At 43.1% G+C, this 17355-nt stretch overlaps 1 protein-coding gene across 1 annotated transcript in view; it reads right to left on the bottom strand.

Moving 5' to 3' along the window:
- Positions 1-7606: 7606 nt before the first annotated feature.
- The window catches only part of zgc:56095 (ferritin), a 33241-nt gene continuing 23492 nt past the window's right edge, over positions 7607-17355 (bottom strand). The window contains exons 3-5 of the mRNA XM_029710677.1: positions 16139-16285; positions 8854-8979; positions 7607-8555 (exon numbers count right to left, since the gene is read on the bottom strand). Of these exons, the coding sequence (XP_029566537.1) occupies positions 8406-8555; positions 8854-8979; positions 16139-16285 (423 nt within the window). The 3' untranslated portion in view covers positions 7607-8405. The remainder of the gene's footprint in view (positions 8556-8853; positions 8980-16138; positions 16286-17355) is intronic.

The raw sequence follows: 17355 nt of genomic DNA, 5'->3' as shown, positions 1-17355 counted from the left end.
AATGCAACAGTACACCCATCATAAATACTTTGAATGAAAACAAACAATCGTCAGTTTTATAACCGAAAATGTACAATTATTTGTGTAAAACAGTGAAATATTACTCATTCATCCTCTCGCTTAAAAACAGAAGTACAAACTCTCGCGGTATGACTCAATCAAAACCGCCTGGCCTACAGTATAGAAGAGCGCTTGACACACCCACTCCTTTCCTTTCCACACACCCCGGTCACCGGTCACCATATTGGGATGCAGCCTCCGATTACAAATGAGTGGGGTGTCAGTTCCGGAACCATAACCGTGGGAAGAGGGGCGCGGCCCGTTGGAGCTCTATTGGCCATCATTTAATTTGAGCAAATCACACAACTTTTATTTGACCAGGTAAGTTGACTGAGAACACATTCTCATTTACAGCAACGACCTGGGGAATAGTTTCAGGGGATAGGAGGGGGATGAATGAGCCAATTGTAAGCTGGGGATGATTAGGTGGATGTGATGGTATGAGGGCCATATTGGGAATTTAGCCAGGACACCGGGGTTAACACCCCTACTCTTACGATAAGTGCATTGGGATCTTTAATGACCTCAGAGAGTCAGGACACCCATTTAACGTCCCATCCAAAAGACAGCACCCTACACAGGGCAGTGTCCCCAATCACAGCCCTGGGGTATTGGGATATTTTTTAGACCAGAGGAAAGAGTGCCTCCTACTGGCCCTCCAACACCACTTCCAGCAGCATCTGGTCTCCCATCCAGGAACTGACCAGGACCAACGCTGCTTAGCTTCAGAAGCAAGCCAGCAGTGGGATGCAGGGTGGTATGCTGCTGGCGCATAAATGCGAGGCATGGCTCCAAATGGAGCCAGGACCCGGGCAAGAACTTGTGGTGTGCTAGCAAAAACATTGTCCCTGACCTCAAAAGGGAGCGAAAAAACAATACCTTCCAGCTAGCTAATTACAAAAAGACACAGCTAGCTAATGGCTCCCAGAGAAGAAAAAAGCCTGATACACCAGTAAAATATGTGGTCGATGTGTGTCGTCTTTTGGGGAAAACTATCCCATAAGAAGTACAAACGCCATCTCTTTATTGTTGCCAAGACGTCGGCCTGATACGATTATACTATAGGGCACGAAAGGAGATAACTGGTCCCATCGCGGAGGTGGATGATCTTTCTAAATCAGCCTGCGAAAAGTGTTGCACACTTTTAACAAGGCACTACAAAAGTAGTGGCGAGACTTGGGAGTTTATTTCGGGAGAGTTTATTTCAGGCTATGTGCACACTGCTCACAAAATGAGGTGGAAACTGAGCTGCACTTCCTAACCTCCTGCCAAATGTATGACCATATTAGAGATACATATTTCCCTCAGATTACACAGACCCACAAAGAATTCAAAAACAAATCCAATTTTGATAAACTCCCATATCTATTGGGTGAAATACCAGTGTGCCATCATAGCAGCAAGATTTGTGACCAGTTACCACAAGAAAAGGGCAACCGGTGAAGAACAAACACCATTGTAAATACAACCTATATTCGTTTATTTATTTTGCCTTCTGTACTTTAACTATTTGCCCATTATTACAACACTGTATATAAACATATGACATTTGAAATGTCTTTATTCTTTTGGAACTTGAGTGTAATGTTCACTGCAATTTTTTTGTTTATTTCACTTTTGTTTATTATCTATTTCACTTGCTTTGCCAATGTAAACATATGCTTCCCATGCCAATAAAGCCCCTTAAATTGAAATTGAATTGAGAGCCAATACTGTGCCGAAAATACAACAGACAAGGTGCTCCCTCACAACAACTGGCATACAAGGGGAACGTAAACAGAGGTGCACAAGACATGTACGGATGAGGGTCATTACCGATTTCAAAACAACTCAGAAACTGACATTTCCGACTTAAACTCTTAGAAAAATGAGCTCAGTTCCCCACTTGGAAAATATCAGAATGGACCAATAGGAAGCTCTACGCAAAAAATGTATGTACATTTTAACTCAAGAGTTGTCTTGAAAGCACCATATGGCTTTTCATGACAATACGCCATGCAAGTGACACGTTGTTACGTCATATTTTCGTGTTTACATCCCTGGTCTTTTGAATGGGCTTCAAGATGATTTCAAATTCATGAAAATGCGATCATATAAAGATATACACAATTATATTTGTGTTTGAATTTACTTCTGCCAGATGCATTTTATTATGTTTTTGCCATTCAAAGCCTACAAAAGTTCAACTTCAAGGCTACTTGCATGGTGTATTAGGCTGGCATATATCATTTATTTTATTTAACCTTTATTTAACTAGGCAAGTCAATTAAGAACAAATTATTTTTTACAATGGCGGCCTACGAAAAGCCAAAAGGGCTCCTGCGGGGACGGGGGCTGGGATAAATTAAATAAAATATAGGACAAAACACACATCACGACAAGAGAGACAACGCTACATAAAGAGAGAGCTAAGACAACATAGCATGGCAGCAACACAGCATGGTAGCAACACAACATGACATCAACATGGTAGCAACATGGAAGCAGCACATGGTAGCAGCACAAAACATGGTACAAACATTATTGGGCACAGACAACAGCACAAAGGGCAAGAAGGTAGACAATACATCACGCAAAGCAGCCACAACTGTCAGTAAGTGTCCATGATTGAGTCTTTGAATGAAGAAATTGAGCTAAAACTGTTCAGTTTGAGTGTTCGTTGCAGCTCGTTTCAGTCGCTAGCTGCAGCAAAATGAAAAGACGAGCGACCCAGGGATGTGTGCTTTGGGGACCTTTAACCTGTTGGGGCTAGGGGGCAGTATTTGCACGGCCGGATAAAAAACGTACCCGATTTAAACTGGTTACTACTCTTGCCCAGAAACGAGAATATGCATATAATTGGATAGAAAACACTCTAAAGTTTCTAAAACTGTTTGAATGGTGTCTGTGAGTATAACAGAACTCATATGGCAGGCCAAAACCTGAGAAGATTCCATACAGGAAGTGCCTTGTCTGACAATTTGTTGTCCTTCTGTTGCATCTCTATCGAAAATACAGCATCTGTGCTGTAACGTGACATTTTCTAAGGCTTCCATTGGCTCTCTAAAGCCGCCAGAAAGTGGAATGGGGTGTCTGCTGTCTCTGGGCAAAGAACAGCAGCAGAGTTTGTGAGTGGTCAGCCTGGGGACAGTGAGACTGAGATGCGCGTTCACGAGACTACTCCATTTTTTTCTTTCAGCCTTTGAATGAATACAACGTTGCCCGGTCGGAATATTATCGCTATTTTACGAGAAAAATAGCATAACAATTGATTTTAAACAGCGTTTGACATGCTTCTAAGTACGGTAATGGAATATTTTGAATTCTTTCGCACGTCACACTTCGGATAGTGACCTGAACGCACGAACAAAACGGCGGTATTTGAATATAACTATGGATTATTTGGAACAAAAACAACATTTGTTGTTGAAGTAGAAGTCCTGGGAGTGCATTCTGACGAAGAACAGCAAAGGTAATCAAATTTTTGCTTTCGCCGAAAAGCTATTTTAAAATCTGACACCACGATTGCATAAAGGAGTTCTGTATCTAGAATTCTTAAAATAATTGTTATGTATTTTGTCAATGTTTATCATGAGTAATTTAGTAAATTCACCGGAAGTTTTCGGTGGGTATGCTAGTTCTGAACATCACATGCTAATGTAAAAAGCAGTTTTTTGATATAAATATGAACTTGATTGAACAAAACATGCATGTATTGTATAACATAATGTCCTAGGAGTGTCATCTGATGAAGATCATCAAAGGTTAGTGCTGCATTTAGCTGTGGTTTTGGTTTTTGTGACATATATGCTTGCTTTGAAAATGGCTGTGTGATCATTTTTGGCATTTTTGAGGTATTTGTATTTCGCGCCACGCGATTCCACTGGCTGTTGACTAGGATGGGACGCAAACGTCCCACCTAGCCCATAGAAGTTAACAGAATGTGACTGGCAGAACGGGTGTTGTATGTGGAGGATGAGGGCTGCAGTAGATATGTCAGATAGGGGGGAGTGAGGCCTGAGAGAGTTTTATAAATAAGCATCAACCAGTGGGTCTTGCGACGGGTATACAGAGATGACCAGTTTACAGAAGAGTAGAGTGCAGTGATGTGTCCTATAAGGAGCATTGGTGGCAAATCTGATGGCCGAATGGTAAAGAACATCTAGCCGCTCGAGATCACCCTTACCTGCCGATCTATAAATTACGTCTATATAATCTAGCATGGGTAGGATGGTCATCTGAATCAGGGTTTGTTTGGCAGCTGGGGTGAAAGAGGAGTGATTACGACAGAGGAAACCAAGTCTAGATTTAACTTTAGCCTGCAGCTTTGATATGTGCTGAAAGAAGGACAGTGCACCGTCTAGCCATACTCCCAAGTACTTGTATGAGGTGACTACTTAAATCTCTAAACCCTCAGACGTAGTAATCATACCTGTGGAGAGAGGAGCATTCTTCTTACCAAACCACATGACCTTTGTTTTGGAGGTGTTCAGAACAAGGTTAAGGGCAGAGAAAGCTTGTTGGACACAAAGAAAGCTTTGTTGTAGAGCGTTTAACACAAACTCCCGGGAGGGGCCAGCTGAGTATATGACTGTATCATCTGCATATAAATGGATGAGAGAGCTTCCTACTGCCTGAGCTATGTTATTGATGTAAATTGAGAAGAGCGCGGGGCCTAGAATCGAGCCTTGGGGTACACCCTTTGTGACAGGCAGTGGCTGAGACAGCAGATGTTCTGACATTATACACTGCACTCTTTGAGAGAGGTAGTTAGCAAACCAGGCCAAAAACCCTTCAGAGACACCAATACTTCTTAGCCGGCCCACAAGACTGGAATGGCCAAGTCAATAAAAATAGCAGCACAACATTGCTAAGAATCAAGGGCAATGGTGACATCATTGAGGACCTTTAAAGGTTGTAGTGACACATCCATAACCTGAGCGGAAACCAGATTGCATACCAGAGAGAATACTATAGACATCAAGAAAGCCAGTCAGTTAATTAAAGACAAGTTTTTCCAACACTTTCGATAACTGGGGCAAAATAGATATAGGCCGATAACAGTTAGGATCAGCTTGATCTCCCCCTTTAAATAAAGGATGAACCGTGGCTGCCTTCCAAGCAATGGGAACCTCCCCAGAGAGAAGAGACAGGCTTGGTGATTATAGGGGCAGCAACCTTAAGCCTTGTGTTGTCTAAAGGGTAAAAAATGACCCGCCACTATGTTTAACAGCAGAGAAAACCCCCTAAATTATATTTTTTCAACTTGAAATTTGATGACGTTTCCTAGAGTGACCCCAACATTAGAAAAAGTGAAACATCACCTTTGTTCATATTTCCATGAAAGCTGTACACCACCAGGGTACAAAGATTGTCTTAGGGTGATTTTTGACCTGGCAGTTATAAAATAATTTACACACACACACAGAAATTGAGATTGTGTGCTACTGATTGAACTCAGACAAAACTAAAACTTTGTTGTGCATGTACAGCATCTCCCCTCCACATGACTCAAGTTCACAGACAAAATAAAAACAATTTCATACAAAATAAACATTTTTTGAAAGCAATGTTTACTGATGGGGAATGCAGTCAGAGGCTATAAAAGGTGCTGCAGATGACAGTACCCCCAGTTCTCTCTTTGCTGAAGCCATGAGTTCACGTTTCAGTGCCCAACAGGTCATAGATCAGATTTTTTTCAGATGTCCAGGAGGAACAAGAGAACAATGATTTAGAAGAGGAGGAGCTATCTGAAGAAGAAAACAACCCAGAGCATGATGCATCATCTTCAGATGAAGAAGATATCCCCCAAGCTGAAAGAGAGACATTTTTGTCAAAGAACAGAAAAATAACATGGTCCTTGTCACCATATGACAACCAGGGCAGGATGGCAGCACAAAATATCATAAGGATGACCCCAGGGCCCACAAGACATGCAGTTTCCCATGCCCAGGACATCGCCTCAACATTCTACATGTTCATCACACCAGCCTTCGAAAAAAATCATCCTGGAGATGACAAATTTGGAGGGATTCCAGAAATATGGAGACAACTGGAAAATAATGGAAAGATTGACCTGCGTGCCTACATCGGGCTTAGCGGGTGTGTATAGGTCCCGAGGCGAGGCTACACGTAGTCTCTGTGATGCAGAGTGTGGAAGGGCGATTTTCCGTGCCACAATGCCACTGAAAGTCTTTTACACTTTCTCAAGAATTCTACGATTTGATAACCGTGAGTCAAGACCTGTGAGAGAAACTGGCTGCTATAAGAGTGGTCTGGGAGAAGTGGATGGAGTGTCTGCCATACCTCTACAACCCTGGGCCTAAAGTTACAGTGGATGAGCAACTGGTTTCATTCAGAGGTCAATTTTATTTTCATATCAGTAATGTAAGTGATTTTCACTGTTCATTTTATTATGTATTGCTGTAATATCATTGATTTATGTGATTATTTTCTGTGACACTGATACTAATTACTGATAGTAATCTCTTTTGTCAAAAGGTTGCTGTCCTTTCCAGCAGTATATGCCCAGCAAGCCAGCAAAGTATGGCATCAAGATATGGGTCGCCTTTGACACACAATCCAGCTACGCTTGGAAGATGCAAGTCTACACAGGGAAGCCGACCAGTGGAGTCCCGGAGAAGAACCAGGGGATGCGGGTTGTGCTTGATGTGACAGATGGACTGATGTGTCCCCTCCGTGTAACTTTGGCTTTAAGGTGAAAGTGTTGTGGGAGATTATTTGTAGGTAGATTAAGCCAATGAGGGAGTTCTATTAAACTGCCCTGGGTTGAACCGGGCTATGGCCTGTCACGTGACCAGGCGAAGCCCTGCGCCGCTTGGTCATATTGGTCGTGTTCCTCTGCTCAGACGCTGCTGACGCATGCCAGGTGTTACGTCGTCTGTATTTGTATTTTACGTATCAGCCAACATGTTATAGCAATGTGGTTCCCGACAGCACAGTTGATGACGTGGCACGCAACCATTGGTTGATACATGGAACAAGACCATCATCAACAATGCAGCATGGTGCATTGTTCAGAAACATACAGTACTAGTTTTCATTGGGAAGGCAGAAAGCAATCACTTTTGCATGTGAAAACACAGATTCCTACGTCACTTTTGTTTTGAGACGACTTTGCTGTCAGCCAGAACGGGTCCCTGGCTCACGCCCGGGAGGCAGCCCGGTTCCAAATAGGATACAATCAACGCAAACTCGGTTCGCCCGGGGCATTAATAGAATCCCCTCACTGCCTATGTGTTGGGGAGTTTCTCACAAATCTTTTTATTGGCTAACGAAGGCCAAGTTTGACGCGTTTGTCCACCAGACCTTTCACGCATTTGGGCAGAATTGTCTGGGAACGAGATTAATGCATGGGTGGAATTTAAGGTAATCTTGTCAAAAATTGTGCTGAATAGGTTTTGACTGCCAATTTTCCAGACCTATATTTCTGTGCGGTTATACAACAACAAAAGATCTGGCAGTCACAAGTAAAACAAACCTTCGCTCGACAGTGACTCAGTAATACCAGGAACCCCAACCCCACCAGAAAATAATTAGACAAAGCCATCAATAGTGTTACTTTTATTCAAATTCAACTATTGCTTAAATCCTTTACAACATATTTGATCATATGCTGCTTTTTGGACTAATGAAACTAGGTGTAACACAGCACTGATTCAGAAATATGTAGGAATGCACAACACAATGAAGCATATTTACTGCTGGAATGCTTGATCAACTCTCTGGCAGAAACCAGAGTTGACTTATAGCACCAGAGTTGTTTAGGTGAACGGACACCTGGGGCGGTTGCCCTTCGTACCCACTCCCATACCCTATAATTCTGTATTACTTTGTGACTAATTTGTATACAGGTAGGCCAGAAAAGCCACATACCTGATTGTCAGATGAGTGGCAACCCTGATCAGAAGTACCTGCTGCTCATCGGGTGTTCTCTAAAAATGCGGTTTTGAATTAAAAAAAAATTGTACCTACACACTGAAGGATGTAAAGCCGAAACGTCTTTGTACGCTATCCCTGATGCAGTGAAAATAATTTAGAAAAATTTAATAGTAAGCTTTATGTGACATATTTTTGAGTGCGAACCCATTACACATTTTTGTTTGTCAGTGGTAACCATTGTTCACATCAGAAGTGGTAAACGGGTGTTGAGGTATTCAACTGTTCCATTGTCTTGCATTGTTTTCTGTACGTACTGTAAGAGGTATGTGGTTCTATTGCTAAATCCCACTTTAGTGCTACTTATAACGGAAATGCATGCACAGTTAGAAAGGACGTTCTGCCCAGCACAACTCTCCAGACTCCAGTCCCTGTGTGAAAGCTGTGCTCTCTTATTGCTGTGAGTCTTACAGGGTGTGTTTGTCAAACAAGTATTCTCCCATGGAGCCATGGGTCTCAGAGGAAGTGAGGCGGGTCAGGCTGCCCAGATGGTCACCCAGCTTCTTGATGGTGTCGTGGCTGTCGGACAGGAAGTGCTGTTCTAGGAAGTCACACAGCTAAAGAGGAAGTAAAGTTATATTGTCATGCACGGTTGCAACAGACAGCACAGCATTGACATCATAGAGATAGATGCATACTGCAGCGGAGGCCACACGCTTCTGCAGGTATTCTTTCAACATTCTATCTGTTCCTCCTTTTCATTTTTTAAATCTGTTCAAATCACTAACAGACAAATATAGATGTTATGAGCTTCAATTATACATGGCTATCAAATACATCTGATCTAATAACACTGAACATCCATTAAAATATGCATAGCAGTTAATCACAATGGGATAATTATCATGGATTTACATGGGGGTCAGCGTGAGTGTTGGCACCACGGTGCACCTCGAGGAGGGACGTGTTGAGAGTTTTCTGAAACTCCAGGGAGAAGGTGATGGCATCCAGGCCACCTCGCCAGTCCTCCCTGCTGGGTTTCTGAAAGAGAGACAGACCGCACATTTGAAGGAATCAGTTTGAGCAAGGCGAGGCCCAGAACCGCTGATCTAGGTCACATAGAGTAGTTATTTGGGATACATCATGCAAGGTTATTTGTAGATTAGTGATTCTTCATAGTTCGCCTACAATGTAGTCAAACAGGCATAGTGACTTGGGTATCACAACTGCATGTAGGGCCCTGACAAATCCACGTTGAGGAAAACAGACGGAATAACAAAAGCCCGACATTAAAACGGAATGCATTCTAGCACCTCCCACATTGGGGGTTTCATTTCCGCTTGACTTCCGGCCGGTCACTATGCTTCGCTAACTCAGGGAGGGAGATGTAGCTAAATATGGATCAAATTTGTTAAAATTACATTCACATAATTTGTAAGCAACAGCAGGACGTTGATGAGAAAATTGGATGAAGAATTTCAAACAAAGTATTACCGCTACAAAGCTGATGCTAGCTTGCTAATTTTTCATTGCAATAACATGGCTGGTTAGCTATCATTTCCACACCCCCTCAGGCCTTCTTTCTTAAAGTGGAACTGAAAGCGTTTTAACTACTTGGCAGATATGAAAAACAGAATCATAAATTAGTCAAAAATATCAAATTCCCAGTTTATGCAACAAAACCAACTTGAGGTTTTAAAACTAAGGTGTATTTGACTCAACATTCCATGACATACATTAAGGCATTGTTGGCAGAATAGATGGATGCAGCTCAATGCATGATTAATATACTGCTCAAAAAAATAAAGGGAACACTTAAACAACACAATGTAACTCCAAGTCAATCACACTTCTGTGAAATCAAACTGTCCACTTAGGAAGCAACACTGATTGACAATACATTTCACATGCTGTTGTGCAAATGGAATAGACAACAGGTGGAAATTATAGGCAATTAGCAAGACACCCCCAATAAAGGAGTGGTTCTGCAGGTGGTGACCACAGACCACTTCTCAGTTCCTATGCTTCCTGGCTGATGTTTTGGTCACTTTTGAATGCTGGCGGTGCTTTCACTCTAGTGGTAGCATGAGACGGAGTCTACAACCCACACAAGTGGCTCAGGTAGTGCAGCTCATCCAGGATGGCACATCAATGCGAGCTGTGGCAAGAAGGTTTGCTGTGTTTGTCAGCGTAGTGTCCAGAGCATGGAGGCGCTACCAGGAGACAGGCCAGTACATCAGGAGACGTGGCGGAGGCCGTAGGAGGGCAACAACCCAGCAGCAGGACCGCTACCTCCGCCTTTGTGCAAGGAGGAGCACTGCAGAGCCTTTCAAAATGACCTCCAGCAGGCCACAAATGTGCATGTGTCTGCTCAAACGGTCAGAAACAGACTCCATGAGGGTGGTATGAGGGCCTGCCGTCCACAGGTGGGGGTTGTGCTTACAGCCCAACACCATGCAGGACGTTTGGCATTTGCCAGAGAACACCAAGATTGGCAAATTCGCCACTGGCGCCCTGTGCTCTTCAAAGATGAAAGCAGGTTCACACTGAGCATATGTGACAGACGTGACAGAGTCTGGAGATGCCGTGGAGAACGTTCTGCTGCCTGCAACATCCTCCAGCATGACCGGTTTGGTGGTGGGTCAGTCATGGTGTGGGGTGGCATTTCTTTGGGGGCCGCACAGCCCTCCATGTGCTCGCCAGAGGTAGCCTGACTGCCATTAGGTACCGAGATGAGATCCTCAGACCCCTTGTGAGACCATATGCTGGTGCGGTTGGCCCTGGGTTCCTCCTAATGCAAGACAATGCTAGACCTCATGTGGCTGGAGTGTGCCAGCAGTTCCTGCAAGAGGAAGGCATTGATGCTATGGACTGGCCCGCCCGTTCCCCAGACCTGAATCCAATTGAGCACATCTGGGACATCATGTCTCGCTCCATCCACCAACGCCACGTTGCACCACAGACTGTCCAGGAGTTGGCGGATGCTTTAGTCCAGGTCTGGGAGGAGATCCCTCAGGAGACCATCCGCCACCTCATCAGGAGCATGCCCAGGCGTTGTAGGGAGGTCATACAGGCACGTGGAGGCCACACACACTACTGAGCCTCATTTTGACTTGTTTTAAGGACATTACATCAAAGTTGGATCAGCCTGTAGTGTGGTTTTCCACTTTAATTTTGAGTGTGACTCCAAATCCAGACCTCCATGGGTTGATAAATTGGATTTCCATTGATTATTTTTGTGTGATTTTGTTGTCAGCACATTGAACTATGTAAAGAAAAAAGTATTTAATAAGATTATTTCATTCATTCAATCTAGGATGTGTTATTTTAGTGTTCCCTTTATTTTTTCGAGCAGTGTATAATTCACCAATACATTTCTTGGTAGTCCAAAAAATTATTGCTATAAGGTTGTAAATCCCAGCTGGCCTGGTACAATGTTTGCTGCCTCCATTCGGGATGCACGGTTTCATTTTCAATGACTCAATATTTTGGACAAAAACAGACAAAGGCTGGGAATGTAAATACAATCAAACTAGCAAGGGCAATAATCACAAATCAGCTACAACGTGGCTAATAGGTTAGCGTATCTATTTATGTAGCAAGCTAAAAACACAGCCTAACGTTCGCTAACTAGCTGCTAGGAAGATGTCATGTCATGGGAGGAGTGACTGACTTTTTCCCCTCATTGTTTTTCAGTGGCTATACACAGCTAGAGATGCAGGTGTCATTTGGTTAGCTAGCAAGAACTTGAACGACTGCTATCCAGTTAGCCAGTGTGAATTTGCGAACGCAAGAGATATGCTATCTACTTCGATTTCAAAGCACTCGTCTGAATGTGCTAGTGCAGAATAACTGAGGAATTTACGAATAGGCTGAATATGACCGGTGTCAGTAAAAGTAGGCAAAAAAAATTAAAAGTTAGTCACGAACCCTCTAGATAACATGTAAACAGCCTAGCTAACCAGCTCTGCTAAGGTGAGTCAAATGGTCCGTGTGAGGTGTTCTCTCATTTGTGTCTGGAAGTAGCTAGCTAGCCAACTTTAGCCAGTTAGCTTGGGTGCAGGCAAGCTGCAGAAGGATGAGTAATCTACAATTCCCCATTGTTTATCAGTGCAATTTTGACACCCAACTAGCTGAAACAGTTTGAGAGGGTTTATCTAATGTTACTTTGTTCGATTTTAGCTCATCTTGCTCTGGCTAGCATTAGTTGTTGATCTTGTTGTTGTGCATACCTAAGGGAGAGAGCCTAACTTGTCATGGTTGTTTGATCAATAGGACTGTAAAGTTCCCAAATGTAAGAGGACGACTCCTGTGGCATTGACATACTTGCAGAAATCCATTCTGGTGTATTTTGTGGCTTCTGGCGAATGTGTTCTAATGATCTGAAGTCGCACTGTTGCAACTGCCTGTAAACACACAGTCCAGTTTAAAGTGAATGATGGCAGGCCTGTGTGGCAAATGGACGAGACAGATGTTTTTGTTAGGTTTTATTTACTGCAGTGTCTATTAAATTGTCCAAACGCACCGCCGCTTTCCCACTCTATATTGCTATAGAATTTTCACAAATGCCTTAAAATGACTGAGAATTACATATACTAAGAATTTATGAAAACGTGAATATGACCATATCTAAGTGCTTGCTTGTCAGGAAATGAATTAAAAGAGTCATTCTTCCTGGTGGTGTATATTAACAGATTTTAGTAAGTTTTCATGTTGGTAAAATGCTGGCAGTTTCACTTTAAATAACTAGCTAGTTACAGTGCATTCAGACCGTGACTTTTTCCACATTTTGTTAGGTTACATCCTTACTCTAAAATGGATGAAATAGCCCCCCCCCCATCAATCTACACACAATACCCCATAATGACAAAGCAAAAACAGGTTTAGATGAGACACGAGATTGAGCTCAGGTGCATCATGATTCCATTGATCATCTTTGTTTCTACAACTTGATTGGAGTCCACCTGTGGTAAATGCAATTGATTGGGCATGCTTTGGAAAGGCACACACCTGTCTATATAAAAAGGTCCCACAGTTGACAGTGCATTTCAGAGCAAAAACCAAACCATGAGGTCGAAGGAATTGTCCGTAGAGCCCCGAGACAGGGTTGTGTCAAGGCACAGATCTGAGGAAGGGTACCAAAGAATTGCTGCAGCATTGAAGGTAAACAAGAACACATTGGCCTCAATCATTCTTAAATAGAAGAAGTTTGGAACCACCAAGACTCTTCCTAGAGCTGGCCGCATGGCCAAACTGCGCAATCGGGGGAGAAGGGCCATGGTCAGGGAGGTGACCAAGAACCCCATGGTCAATCTGACAGAGCTCCAGAGTTACTCTGTGGAGATGGGAGAACCTTCAGAAGGACAACAATCTCTGCACCACTCCACCAATCAGGCCTTCATAGTAGAGTGGCCAGACGGAAGCCACTTCGTAAAAGGGACGACAGCCCACTTGGAGTTTGCCAAATGGACTCTGACCATGAGAAATAACATTCTCTAGTCTGATGAAACCAAGATTGAACTTTTTGGCCTGAATGCCAAGCGTCACGCCTGGAGGAAACCTGGTGCCATCCCTACGGTGAAGCATGGTGGTGGCAGCATCATGCTGTGGGGATGTTATTCAGCGGCAGGGACTGGGAGACTAGTCAGGATCGAGGGAAAGATTAACGGAGAAAAGTACAGAGAGATCCTTGATGAAAACCGTCTCCAGAGAGCTCAGGACCTCAGACTGGGGTGAAGGTTCACCTTCCAACAGGAAAACAACCCTAAGTACAAAGCCAAGACGATGCAGGAGTAGCTCTGGGACAAGTCTCTGAATGTACTTGAGTGGCCCAGCCAGAGCCCGGACTTGAACCCAATCAAACATCTCTGGAGACCTGAAAATATCTGTGCAGCGACGCTCCCCATCAAACCTGACAGAGCTTGAGAGAATCTGCAGATTAGAGTGGGAGAAACTCCCCAAATACAGGTGTGCCAAGCTTGTAGCGTCATACCCAAGAAGACTAGAGGCTGTAATCGCTGCCAAAAGGTGCTTCAACAAAGTACTGAGTAAAGGGTCTGAATACTTATGTAAATGTGATATGTTTATTTAAAACATTTGCAAAAGTGTGAACTTGTTTTTTGCTTTGTCATTATGGGGTATTGTGTGTAGATTGAGGGGGAAAAATGGCTAACGTAACAAAATGTGGAATAAGTCAAGGGTACTTTCTGAATGCACTGTATATCAGATACATTTTCAGGAAACGCAGGGAGAGAGCAAGCTAGTAATAGTTACATTATGAGTTATCAGTTTATGGGTGTATAAATGGCACGGGAATGAGCAGAGCCTATCAAAGACAAAAAATGGTGCAGCGAAGTAGGGCTGACCCCATTTGGCTGATTGTTTGGTCAATAATGGGCTATTGGTCGACAAAAAAAAATTTGTAGATCAGTCGCAAATATTTTTTTGATTCACGCCTGACTCTGTGGACTTATCCATTGCGAAGGCCACAGGGATGGCAGTCTTTTCTCATTGTCGGAGTGGACACGTTGTTTGCAGAGCGCATAACCAATGCTAGACTGGTTAATTTCATTCCATTTACAAGTTCTGTCAATTTATTAATTGTCTTTTGTTTGGGGCGCTCCTGTCAAAGTTGAGTAAGGACACGCACCTGATTACGCATAGTCGGCCTTAACTCACCACCGCTAATGAGATGTCGAGCTTCTCAAAGTAATTTTCTTCACCTTAACAGCAAGTAAACAGTCTGTTTTTACTTCCACTGAGAATGATAATTCCTCTATTTGAAAAATCTTTCCAGCCTCTCCCTTTCGATAACCATTGTGTGTGAAAGGGAAAAATGTCATGCTCTGATCCAGTGGAAATGTCAAATAATAAATTGGCCTACCTGATTACTTATCCTGTGCACAAATAGCCTACAGCTGTGTCTGTCCAGAGCTCACTGGTGCGGGAAACTGAGGGCCCAGAATATTTTATACAATGTTGCAAGTTTTGTTAGCATGAGCTTCGAGCCAGACCCAGTTGATACAATATTTCAAGTTTGTTGCAGACAGGCCAATGTGATTTATGATAGTTCTCAGGATATTTAGCCAGCAGTTTTTATTGACAAATGTCTGCCAAAGCAAAAAATCTGATCAAAATAAATGTAAAGGAGTGCTATGTACAGAAATGGTTTGCTCAGTGGGAAATTAATATCCAACTAGTCAGTGACAACTGTGTGGCGTTTGACAGCAACTAAGTGAGCTTATTACAGTATTACACTATGTCCTGGGATTTCATATGATCTTCTAACGACTCGCGTAGCTTGTGAACGCACCGGAAATGAGCAAAACATGTTACATGTGCGTGTTTGAGAGTCTCAGCTTTTCATAGATCGATACAAACTACTAAAAGCTCAAACCATTTGGACTTGAGTCCTTGTCTCATAAATACCACTCTAGCTCAGCCCGTTATTTACACACACTAATGGTTGGTACCAATGGATGCAGAATATGTTTAAGAGGTTATAAGTAAAAATCACACCAGCGTCAAGGTGGGACTCATAGGGAACGAAATGCATGCGATTCATTTTTTTCCCTGCAACTTTCTGAAATGGCACAGGAATGCCGTCTGTGTGTGCGTTGTGTGCGCATATGCCTAGTCTATGCTTTGCGTAGCCACTAGCGATAATGATAACCGTCCGCTGGCGGATGGAAAGGCTTTCCTAAAAATCTTACCAATTCAATGTTAACTAAGGATATCATGATTGTTTGCTTCAATCCAGTGGGCATTTGTTCTGAAAACCCTGCAATCACATGAGCGCTACAGAAACACAGGTAACCGAACAATGGTCTCTGGCTGGTGGGCGTTGCATTTAAAGGGTAACCACACCTACATTTCTTTGATTTTATTTAAAAATGAATTCCCCAGACCTCAAGGTGGACTCCTGATGTGATTTTAAGCTTTCCTGTAGACTTAGAAAAACAAAATCGGATGTCCTATTAAAAAAGTGATTTTGAGCGCAACCCCCACCCCCCCAAAAAAACACTGAAACCTGGGAAAACAAAACAAAAATGGAGAAAACAGAATCAGGCAAATTATGATAATGAGGAAGAGGGCAATTCCAGGACAGGAAATTCAGCTGACAATCTCAGGTACAAAGGCCTTAAAAGCAAAATAGGAGTGAGCATGTTTTGTAGTTAACCGGGGAGAAATAGTAACTTACAGCGATGGGCTGAAGAAGAACGCGACCGCCTCTCATATTCTGGTATTCCAGCAATTTTTCTGCCTGCTCCCTCTCCTTCACAGAGCGCTCCAGGAAAAAAATAGAGAAGCTACGCAAAGCCACGTCGTCCTTGTCAAAATACATCCCCTGGGCGAGAACAGAGAAATACACATTAGATAAAAACAGGTCAGAATCAACAGATCACGTTTTTATAACATGGTGGAGTACAGAGTAGAAAATAGCCAGTGCAAGTCAAAGAACTAAACATGAAAATAACATGGCGAGGGAAGAATAAGAGAACATTTAGGAGAGAGGGCCCTATCGGAGTAAGCTAGAGCAGATAAGGGGCTAGATATACACTGAGTACAGCCTCCCGAGTGGCGCAGTGGTCTAAGGCACTGCAGTGCTAACTGTGCCACTAGAGATTCTGGGTTCGAATCCAGGCTCTGTCGCAGGCGGGTTGTGTTTCGGAGGACAAACGGCCTCGACCTTTGCCTCTCCCGAGTCCGTACAGGAGTTGCAGCGATGAGACAATTGGATACCATGAATTTGGGGAGAAAAAGGGGTAATAAATGAAAATAAAGATATACACTGAGTTTACCGAACATTAGGAACAACTTCCTAATATTGAATATTTTTTGTCTAGCCCATTCACCCACTGAATGGCACACACAATCCATGTCTCAATTGTCTCAAGGCTTAGAAATCCTTCTTTGACCTGTCTCCTCCCCTTCATCTACACTGACTGAAGTGTATTTAACAAGTCACATCAATAAGGGATCATCGCTTTGACCTGGTCAGTCTGTCATGGAAAGAGCAGATGTTCTTAATGTTTTGTGCATTCAGAAAGTATTCAGACGCCTTCACTTTTTCCACATTTTGTTGTTAGCCTTATTCTAAAAATGATTAAATCGGGGGATGTCCCACTCAATCTACACACAATACTAATAATGTTACTTCCGGCACCGACAGAGATGGTCGCCTCGCTTCGCGTTCCTAGGAAACTATGCAGTTTATCTTTTTTTTTTGGTGTTATTTCTTACATTGTTACCCCAGGAAATCTTAGGTTTTATTACATTCAGTCGGGAGGAACTATTGGATATAAGAGCAACGTCAACTCACCAACATTACGACCAGGAATACGACTGTCCCGAAGCGGAACCTCTGTTTGGCCCACCACCCAGGACAATGGATCGGATCCCAGCCGGCGACCCAAA

Source organism: Salmo trutta, chromosome 2 (assembly GCF_901001165.1).
Source record: "Salmo trutta chromosome 2, fSalTru1.1, whole genome shotgun sequence".
Lineage (NCBI taxonomy): Eukaryota > Metazoa > Chordata > Actinopteri > Salmoniformes > Salmonidae > Salmo > Salmo trutta.
The sequence above is the reverse complement of the archived record's forward strand: the minus strand, read 5'-3'. Positions and strand labels throughout refer to the sequence as shown.